Source organism: Pipistrellus hanaki, assembly GCF_964339955.1.
Source record: "Pipistrellus hanaki genome assembly, chromosome: 5".
Taxonomy (NCBI): Eukaryota; Metazoa; Chordata; class Mammalia; order Chiroptera; family Vespertilionidae; genus Pipistrellus; species Pipistrellus hanaki.
The window spans coordinates 70,043,365-70,054,234 of record NC_140507.1 but is presented as its reverse complement, the minus strand read 5'-3'; the positions used below and the strand labels follow the sequence as shown (position 1 = coordinate 70,054,234).

The window sequence follows — 10,870 nt, the reverse complement described above, 5'->3', positions numbered from 1 at the left end:
CCATTTACTACCCTAATACTAACCCAGGCTCCAGACTGGTAACCTCTACTAAAGTGGGCAGCACAGAGGCTCAGAGAGAGAGGAGCAGACCAGGAATTGACCACAAGGTGGCTTTTTACAATCTTTATTTCTTTGGTGAGGCAGGACCCCAGGGTGGGGAAGATTGCCTTATTAGGTGGCTTGGGCAAACTCACTCACTCAAGGACACTTTTCTGGGTGACATAGGTAAGGCACTTCCTGGGGGCTGGGAGAAGGTGGGCACACTGCCCTCTGAGCTCCTTGCCCCAAACTTGAGGAGCTGAATTCCCATATCTGGTCTGATCCTCTGGTCTACACAAAGGCACAAGGAGGGGGCATGGAGTGACAGCCCAGGAATGCAGGGAATTGGCCCGAGGCTGGTATCGGCTGGGGTGAGAACCCTGAGCCTAGCTGGTGGGCAAAGAGGGTTCACCTAGGAATGGGGCTTAGAGACCCAAGAGCAGGCCTCATGATACCAGGGGGTCCTGCGTCTGGACCTCCCTGGTGGACGGGTCAGCAGGCACTAGGGGTGCTTTGCAGACACCTAGCTCCAAGAGGTGTCTACATCCCTTAGGGTGAGTAGGGGTTCATGGGCCCTAGGGGATCTCACCAGAAGTGGGTTGGGCCCTGAACTGAGCTAATGCTGAGCGGAGGCTTGTGTCGGGAGGCACACACAGTGCCTCCCCCATCAGGGGGTAAGCTGGGCTTTCCTCAGAGGCCTTTACAGGACCTACTGGGTGCGTGGAGGCAGTGGGGAAGGAAAGCCCTGACTATTGGGTCGGTAGGGAACAGACTGCTTCCTTGGCCTGTCCGGGGTTCTGAGCATGTTCTGAGGTTCATGTATATGCATCCAGGTTGTGGACTCCTCCTCACCCCTTGGTTCCTGTTCTACAAGGTTAGGGTGCCTTTTCATTCATTGCTGGCAAAGAACTCCCAGCCCTCTCAGCGGCAGTGATAATTAATAGTTATTCCCGAGGGAACAGAAGCAGGGTCCTCTCGAACTGCAGTAGGGTGTTTAGGGTGGAGGGCTCACCTACCAGCACTGCTCCCAGGCCTCCTCCCCCAATTCTTCCAAGATATGGTTGTGGGGAAGGGTCCAGGGCTCCCGCAAGGGGTCCGGTCCTGGCTCTGGGGAGTGTCCATGGGACATAAATTAGGCTTTGCTCTGGCAATAAATAAAACGGGGGAGGCCTTGAACGCCAGGCCCAGGCCACCCTGTTAAGTCACACGAAGTTCTCCTCCTCTTCCTCCGACTCAACTTCTGCTGGCTCAGGGGTGCCTGCTGAGTGGGAGGGACGAACAGAGAAATGGGGGTCTGGAGAGGGGCTGGGGCCCACAGTCCACCACGGCTCCCCGCTCTGCCCCGCCCCAGCGCAGCTGCCGGGGTGTCGCACGCCGATGGACCGGCCCAGGAAGCAGGTGGCCTGGCGGAGGTGGCACGAAGACATGTAGGTGACGTTGTTGTTGCCGCAGAGCTCCTGGCCAGGGCTGGAGGGCGCGGGGCAGGGCGCAGCGCGACACATCACGCAGTGGGCGCTGCCTGTCTGGTCCACCACGCACGACTGCGGCCGCTGGCACACCACGTGTGCGCAGGACTCTGTGGACAGGGCGCCAGGGTGGGTCAGGGGCGCCACCTGGATGACGAACCCCGCTCACCACACTGAGGGCACCCTCAGGCCCAGCCTCCTCGGTTGTGGCAGAAGCCACACCCCTTCAACCTTCAACGAAATCCATCCCACAGCCCAAGTCCACCCTCAAGCTCCGTCCCCTCTTATTGCACCTTCAAGCCCCTGAGTCAAGTACCCATACTTCGCACCCCTGTGGACGGGTCAGCAGGCACTAGGGGTGCTGTGCCTTTCCAAACTTCCACCCTACTCTTCCTTATTTTCGATCCCACAAGAGACCCAACCCATTGGGAGGGGGGCAATGGTAAGATATGTACACAGATAATAATTTTTTAAAACAAAAACAAAAAACTACAGACTACAAAAATAAAAAGAGAGACCCAACCCACTGATACTCTCTCAGCGGCATAAAGACTCCCTTTATTAGGCTCCGCCCACGACCTCGCCACCTAGGCCCCGCCCACCACAAGCCCTGCCCCAACCCTCATACCTACACTCAGCGCTGGAGGCCCCGCCCCCACCAGGCCCCGCCCCCACTGCGCCCCGGGTACTGAGGCTCCGCCCCCACGTACTGCGGCAGCGGCCCCGGTACATGACGCGCAGGTCCGGGTGGCCGCGGCAGCGCGCGGCGCGCAGCTCGCACTCGTCGCGGTAGGTGGCGCCGTCGGAGCCGCAGACCTGCAGGCGCGCCGGGAGCTCTTCGCAGTCCGGGGTGCACTCGCAGCGCGGGCGGCCCCCCAGCATGCGGCAGGCCTTGCCGGGGCCGCACTCCACGCCCTCGCACGAATCTGCGGACACAGGACATGCGCCCGTGGGCTGGGGCTCGTGGCCGTGGCCAGAGGTCCTCTGAGTCCACGGCGCCTCGCCCCCTTTTCTGAGTGGGGGCCGGAGTGGGGGGGGGCGAACGAAGTCGGGGCGCACGGCGGCGAGGATACTGGTTTGGGGTCTGGGGGGGAGGTCTGTTGTGGGAGAGATTCAGCCACTGTCGGGGTGGACGCCTGGGGCTGGGGGCTGTGTCTGGAGGCGGGGCTCAGTGTGGGCGGGCAGGGCGTCTCTGCCCCAATCTTGGGGTCCAGCCCGCTCTACTGACGTCTGTTCCCTGACTGGACTCGCCGGCGGGAGGCCCTGCTGCGTCAGTCCGGGGGTAGGGTGGGGGGCTCCACCCCATCCAGACAGTGTCCTTTCCCCATGCCTGCCAGAACCTCCCCAGAGGAGGGGACAGGCAGGGCGGGGCGGGGCGGGGCGTTGCGCCTGGCGTGAGTCTCATTTCCTGGGGAATGAGACTCAGCCCTAGCCCTCTGAACTGGGAGTTATCCACCCCTCGCAGCCCCATTTCTCAGGTAGGGAAACAAGTCTGACCAGGGGAAGTCTGCCTCTTGGGTACCTGCCCCTACTCAGGCCCCGGGTCCTTCGGAAATGCAAATCAGACCCCACTAATGGCTGCTCCTGCCTCTCGGGCTCTCCCAGGCTCATTGCAGCCTCCCACCCACTGTACGAGGTCATGCTGCTTGGAAAACTGAGTCCCATCACTGCTGTGAGTGGAGAAAAGCCAGGAGCCCCTCAGCATATCTCCAGGCCTGCCCTCCCAACTCAGTTCTGTTGCTGGTGGGTCTAGAGGGCAGACTCTGAGCAAAGTTTACATTCTGGCCTCAGTTTCCCTGTGTGTAAGGTGGGGCTGATGGGGGAACCCACCTTACAGGGTGAGCATAAAATAAGTGGATGCTACTAAGGGAATGGGTTGTGCCCCCGCCTTGGTTACCCATGCCAGGGCATGTGGGCTGCACCTGGGCGCCGACCGCCCACATCCACATCTGGAAATGCTCTGCCTGTGTGGCTTCATACAAGAGGGAGAAGTGGGGGCTGAGTTCCTGTCCCCAAGGCCAGAAGGGGGGTGGGGTGGGGTCCTGGACCATCTCATGTCCAGGCCAGGCGTTTTTTGAAGTCTGTCCTCCTCCCAGAAGCCGAAGGGGGCTCTAGAGTGAGCCAGGGTACATGGCATGGACTTCAGGACCACCCAGCCAGGCTGATCTGGGATTAATCACATCTCAGAGCTCAGCCAGCCTCCTCAGCTTGGCCTTCTTCAGGTCTGCAGCCCTCAGCTCCAGCCTCCTCCCTGCTCCCCTGCCCTGCCCCACCCACCAGGATCTCACCTCAGGCTATGGTGTCTGCTGATGCTCTTCCCCCATACTTTCTACAGCTGACACACTCCTAATCATCCCCCAATAACCTGTCTCTGTTGCCCACCTCCTTCAAGTCATGCTCCTTCAGGGTCCCTGCAAGTGCAGCCCTGACTGCAGGGGTGTGGGAAAGCCCTTGAAGAAGCTGTCTGATGGAGGAGGCAGCATTTCTCAGAACATGGTCCAGAAGGCACATGATTACTAAACATGCAACTGGGGTCCACCACAGTTCCCTGGAATCCATGGGGTTAAGGGCAGATAAGGATAGTTGGGACACTGAGTGTGGGGGTCACAAACCAGGAAAATCTACTTTCCCAGGAGCTGGTTGTGAGTTGAGTATACTTCCACCAGGTGGGGTGCAGGGGGGAAAGGCCGTCCTGGCAGAGGGCTTGGGATAAGTAAAGGCCTCGAGGATGGAAACCAAGCTGGGGAGTCCTCAGAGCTTCTTCCTGAATCCTCAACTGAGGGACGCTGAGGCCGGGATCCCCTCCACAACTGCTCCTCTCAGCTGCCTCAACTTCCTCCTGCATGCCCCCGAGACAGGAAGCTCGCTTCCAGCAGGTCCACCTTCCACCATAGTGACCCTGGACTGTGGCCGATCCCTGGGGTCTCACCTTTGCAGGGGAGGCAGTGGACAAGGCCCAAGAAGCCCAGGAGGCTGATCTTGTTCCCTGGGTGGGTGAAGTTGGACCAGGCGGTGTCAATGTTGCCGGAGGCACAGCACTCAGCCTGGCTCACGTCGGTCTTCAGCACTAGGCTGCAGGTGGCCTCTTTGCCCTGCTGGAGCCAGCAGACACCACCTGTGGACCAGGAGGGCAGTTCCTATGGGACCAGAGGTGCCCTCCTGTACCATTCCTGACACCCACGCCTGGACCTTCCACTCAGCTCCCAGCCCTGGGGATGCATGCAGTTGGTACTCAGTAATTACTACGAGGGTGACCGGCTCCCAACCTGGGAAGCGGGAGCTCCAGATCCTTTGGGATCCTCCTCTCTCAGCCTCATCCCCCAACTACTCCACCACCAGCCTTTAGCCAAACCCCAACCATCCTGGAAGCTCTCTTCTATCCACGCACCTCCTTAATTGCCCCCTTACCCACCCAGGCCTGGCATCTTGCCCAAACACTCAGAGCTGGATGTGTCAGGGTCAGTAGGCTCTGGAGCTGCCTGCCCTTTGTCTAAACAGCACCCGAGGGCATGCAGAACCCCTTCTCCTTGCAGCACTGCACCCCCCGCCCCCCCCTCCATAGCCTGGACTGCCTCTTACTCACTCCAAGTTGGGAACATTCCCTTTGCATGAGCTCACTGTCTCCCCGGGGACATGGCCTTCGGGGAGGGGGCTCCACTCTCCCTCCCTTCCCTCCTTGCAGGGCTGGGTGGAGCTGCTGGGTATGGGGGGGGGGGGTGAGGTACATAGCCTCAGTTTCTTCACCCTTAAATGGGGGTAGGACTAGCCATGGCCCCCATCCCAGAGAACTCACTGGTTCCCAGGTGCCGTGCTAAATGCCTCCCAGGGACCAACTCTGGGAAGTCAGCACCTGGCACTCATAAAAAGGGAAACTGAGTCCAAGAGTGGGGATGTTCCTTGCCTGGCGTCTCCCAATGAGTGGCAGGTAGGACGCTCTAAGGACCCGTCTGCCTAAGCCAGACCCAGGGAAAACCTGAAGCCCCTGCTGGAGGTCCTGTGTCCGGCCACCCAGCCCTGCCTCTCTGAGGTGTCAGGACCCAGACAGTACGGGCTCCAATTCTGGCTCTGCCACTTACAAGCTGTGTGATCCCAAACCTCCGTTTCCCCGTCTGGAAAACGGTCACGATGAGTTCCCACACCACCAGGCTGCTATATGGGTTCAGGGAGATAAGAGACTGACACTAAGCGCTCAATAAATGTCAGTCCTTGTGACTGCTATTGGCCATAATTGTGACAGAGTCACATCTGTTCTGCTGACCTCCTGATTACCCTCTTCCAGGCCCTTTGGGGCTGGGGGAGGGGGAGCCCCAAGCCCTCCCGGATCCAATCTGCAGCGGCCTCTGGTCATCGCCCTCCACCTCCCAGCTGCCACCGCTGCTTCGACCCCCAACATCCCCCCCATTCCCCCCGTCCGCATTCCGGGCAGGCCCACGTGGGTGGTCCACCCCATCCGCCTCTTCCGGCCACCCCACTCACCGGGCGAGGGGTCCCCCGAGCCCACGGAGCCCACGAAGCCCACGGCCCAAGCCAGGGCCCCCCAGGGCAGTGGCCACAGTGGCCCGGGCGCCCTGGGACGCATGGCGAACGCAGAGACGGCAGCGGCGGCGGCAGCGGCCCCCGCGTCGGACCAGGACGCGCAGGCGGGCAGCAGGGAGGGCGGCGGCACCGACTTCCCAGTGCTCCGGCCCGGCGCTCCCTATAAAGGTCCCGCGGGCGGGGCCGGGCCGGGGCGGGGCGCGTGCATGGCGGGGCACGAGGCAGAGCCGTGCGCGATGTGTGCAGGGGCTGGGCCTGGCCACCGGGGTGGCGGCGGGTGGGTGGTGGCCCCGACCTGGGACCTTAGTATGGCTGCAGCGAAGTCTAGGGGGCCAAATGGTGATCGAGCTGTGAGTTCGAGGCGTCACCGCGAGTTTGGGGCTCATCCGCTGAAGGGCTGTGGCTGAGCTGACTGGTTACTCATGGGGAGTATGTACCACCTCCTGGGTTGCATGCGGTCACTGGTATGGCTCATATGTGATCCTCTGCCCATACTGGGGGACCTCAGCCCCAGACTGACTGCTCACACGCCAGGCCACCCTCTACCTAGCTACCTGGCTGCGCTAGCCAGCGGGCACAGCTGGGGGTGAGCAAGTGTTTTGGGGAGGGGAGGAGCTGGGGGCTGCAGGGAGAGACCAGGGACAGAAATGGCCCCAACATCACTGACTGCAATAAGCACAGCATCAGACTTCCAAAGTGCCTACTGTGCACCTATTCTTTGCCCCTCACACCCTGGGAGACGTGCACCCCTCCCAGACCTCTGCGGAAAGTGTGCCAGAACCGCACCCACAGTAACTTACTGTCTTGGGGGAATTCCCTCCTCTCCGCTCAGGTTCTGTGCCCTGGAATCTGGGGTGTCCTGCAGTTTATGTTGACATCCGTGTGGACCTGGGAAGTGAGTCCACGGGGGCCTTGGTGCAGCCAGACACTCTTCCCTTCTACCGTGGGGGCCTCCCAAATTGTTCAGGGCACCCTCAAAGTGCTCATGGGTTCTGTGCAGCTCCTCTATGCTTGTGCTTCTAAGAAATAATGAGCCGAAACCGGTTTGGCTCAGTGGATAGAGTGTCGATCTGCGGACTGAAAGGTCCCAGGTTCAATTCCGGTCAAGAGCATGTACGTTGGTTGTGGGCACATCCCCAATAGCCACCACATTGGTGGTGGGCAAGAGGCAGCTGGTCGATGTTTCTAGCTCTCTATCCCTCTCCGTAAAAAAATCAATAAAATATATTTTTTTTAAAGAAAAAGAAATAATGAATGACCACCTCCTGGTGGCAGGGACTGTAGTAGGGTGCTGGGCTGTCAGGGTGACCAAGGCAGACCCAATCTTGTCATCCCTGAGCTCACGGTTTGTAGGGGCCATAGCCAATAAAACACATAGACAAATAAATTGATATATAACTTCAAAGAGTGGTAAATGCTTTCAGGGAAAATTTAAAAATGGAGCACAACTGAATATCTCCCAGGGCCACATCTGCTTCATCACTCCCCATTCCTGCATCTGCCTGCTCTTCAGGGGTGGAAATTGAGGGTTCCTGTGGCCACATAGCACAGCACCTGTTCTGCATGCTTAAGAATCCTGCCATCAGCCGAAACCGGTTTGGCTCAGTGGATAGAGCGTCGGCCTGAGGACTGAAGGGTCCCAGGTTTGATTCCGATCAAGGGCATGTACCTTGGTTGCGGGCACATCCCCAGTAGGGAGTGTGTAGGAGGCAGCTGATCAATGTTTCTAACTCTCCCTCTCCCTTCCTCTCTGTAAAAAAATCAATAAAATTTTTTTTAAAAAAAATCAATAAAATATATATATTTTTAAAAGAATTTCTACCATCAGGTGCCAAGTCCAGACCTTTTCCTCCACCTTAGCAGCCAGCCTGACCCATATCCTCTAGCCAGTGGCCAAGGGCTATGTTACTGCCCAGAGGACTGAGGGAAGATGCCCAGCTGTCTTGACCTGGCCTTGGCCTCTAACAGTCTGAGGAGATTCTCTTTTGGTTGGGGAATGGAGCAGGGATAAAACTCTGTGTTCTCACCAAGGATGTGTGGGGGCTGGACAGTGCGACCTTGGCCGAGACCTGATCTCAGACACCCTGGCCTGGGCTGTGCAAATCAAAAGGTCGTTGTCAGCCTGGTGTGGATTCCAAACAGAGGCCAGCTGCCAGTGGCCTCCTGCTCCCTAGCCTGGCGTGTCTCCCCACCCCAGAGGCCACGTGCTGGGTGACCTCAAGCAAGTCACTGGCCCTCTCTGGGGAGCCTCTACCTTCCCTTTTAAGTCTTTTCCTCTCTACCCTGACCCAGCCTCAGCCTTACCTGCTACTCCCAGCTCAAACACCCACCATGACTCCCCATAGACCCTGCTTTCCATTCCAGGCTTCTCTCTACCCCGACCCCACAGGTAAATTGGCAGTAACAACTGATTGTGATCAGAGTTGTGATGAACACCCCAAAGCCTTACTTGACCCAGCCTGGGAGAGACCAAGAAAGACTTTTCAGAGGAACAGGACATTTAAATTGAGACTTGGGAGTTGGATTGAACCATGTGTAAGAGGGGGGTGGGAACAAATGCACAGTACTATAAGAGAAAGCCCCTCTCAACCAGAGACACCTGATCCTAATCTCTGGACCTTCGATAGCAGAGACACTTTGCATTTTAAGGACCTTCGGATGGGAGATAATCCTGGGTTTCCTGGTGAGCCCAGTGTCATCACAGGATCCTTAAAAGCTGAGACAAAAAAAAAAAAAAAAAAAAAAAAAAAATGAACACCTTTCCCTCTGTGTCCAGAGAGATGATACGTAAGAAGGACATGACCTGCCATTGCTGGCTGTGAGGATGGAGGAAGGGGCCAAGAGCCAAGGAATGTGGGCAAGTTCTAGAAGCTATAAAAGGTTTGAAACAGATTCTTCCCTGGAGCCTCTGGGAAGGAATGCAACTCTGCTGATACCTTGATTTTAGCTCTGCAAAAATTATGTTGAACTTCTGACCTCCATAACTGGAAGAGAAAGACTTGTGGTTTTTTTATGCCACCAAGTAAGTGGTGGTGACTTGTTACAGCAGCAATAGGCCAATACAGATGGACCTTTGGGTTCAGTGTTTTGACACAACGATACAGTCCCTGCCAGGCTGGAAACAAACAAGGTGTGAAGATAGGTGGCAGTATGGAGACTCTGGGAACAGGAAGGTTGTGGGGTCTCTGAAGAGGTGACCCTGAGGCCTAGGGGTGTCTGTAGAAGCCTAGTCCAGACTGTGCCAACATGGTGTACGGAACAATGCTCCAATCAACTGAGCCACCCGGCCAGGGCCTTAACTCGTAGTTTTAGAACATGGAAACCATGTGTTCTTGTTCCCACTGCATGGGTCTGGCACCTAGCAGGTACTCATTGATGTTTAGTTGCTCAAGACGTACTGTATGTTGGGTGTTGGCCTCACATGCTGGGAGATACCATTGCTAACTCCTGGCTTAGGAGATGGCTGTGGTGGAAGAGATCAGGGTGCTGAGCAGCAGGATGGGGGATGGGGCTCCCCCATGAATGGGTGGGGGCAATCTCCTGAGAAGCAGAAAAAGAGAAGGGACAGTGGAAAGGGCACTCCCAGCAGAGGGCATGCCCAGGCAAAGGCTCTGAGGTGAGATCCAGCTGGGCCATCCCAAGGGGGCCAATGAGGCTGAGCTGCAGAGGGGATGGGTGAGGGGCAGATGACCTCAGGGCAGGCAGCAGGGCCCACTGAAGACCAAGGAGATGCTATGGCTATCTATGTGTGTCCCAAGTCTCATCCAAGCTTTGGGAGGCAGTTTTTGCCTCCTGCCCAGAGAGGTCAAGCAACTTGCCCAGAGTCACACAGCCAGTGGTTTGTGATATTTGAACATGAGCCTACTGGCTCCAAGGCCTCTTGGGTAGTACTTCATACACTTCTGCAGAATTAAAGAATGAATGTCGGCAGTGTGATGGGAGCCAGTAGCTGGGCATGAGAGGTCTTAGGCAAAGGATCTACTCCTCCCTGGATCTGAAGTTCCTAGATTCCCAGCGATGGGGCCAGTGCGCACTCTGGTGGTCAAAACAGGAATCACCCTGAGCCTTTAGTGAGACTAGACACTGGCAGACAACTCCTTAGCCTCTTGACATTCAAGACTTAAAAATATATATATATATATATTGATTTTTTACAGAGAAGAAGGGAGAGAGATAGAAAGCAAGAAACGTCGATGAGAGAGAAACATCGACCAGCCGCCTCCTGCACACCCCCTACCAGGGATGTGCCCGCAACCAATGTACATGCCCTTGACCGGAATCGAACCTGGAACCTTTCAGTCTGCAGACCGACGCTCTACCACTGAGCCAAACCGGTTTCGGCCATTCAAGACTTTTTACACAGAGGTGACACTTTTTATTTCCTCAACACCCTGGCTAATGCCCTCTCCCCTAGGAAGCTCTGACTGTCTCCCCAGGAAGAGCCAGGGCCACCTTAGGGTTCCATCCTCTGGCTCAACCTCAAGCAGCTAGAGGTGTCTGAGCCTATCTGTGTTTGCTCCAGCCAGAGAGTACCCTTTTCACTGTCGTTTCCCATGCGGTGTCCTTGCAGCCAGGTGCTCAATGGATATCTGCTGAGTAGAGAAAGAAATGCTAGTAAATGCATGATTGAGCGGGGACCTTCTTTGATCCAGGAATGGGTCTCTTGTCTGTATTCATTCAACAATTGTTTAGGGAATGTCCGTGTGCCAGGCATTGTTATGAGTCTAGCCGGAAACAAAATACAAACATCCCATCAGCTGTGGAGCTGACCCAACAGTTTACTAGGTGAAAATAAGTGCTAGTGCCAAAACCGGTTTGGCTCAATGGAT

The 10,870-nt window shown here is 56.9% G+C and overlaps 2 protein-coding genes across 2 annotated transcripts in view; both read right to left on the bottom strand.

Moving 5' to 3' along the window:
- The window catches only part of BSG (basigin (Ok blood group)), a 126,725-nt gene that overhangs the window by 21,643 nt on the left and 94,212 nt on the right, over window positions 1–10,870 (bottom strand). The window lies entirely within an intron of this gene.
- On the bottom strand, window positions 113–6,218 carry FSTL3 (follistatin like 3). Its single transcript, XM_084886466.1, has 4 exons — window positions 5,982–6,218; window positions 4,435–4,620; window positions 2,216–2,431; window positions 113–1,615 (listed from the first exon to the last, which is right to left on the bottom strand). Exons 1-4 carry the CDS (start codon window positions 6,082–6,084, stop codon window positions 1,242–1,244), a joined length of 879 nt encoding a protein of 292 aa, XP_084742592.1. The 5' UTR covers window positions 6,085–6,218; the 3' UTR covers window positions 113–1,241.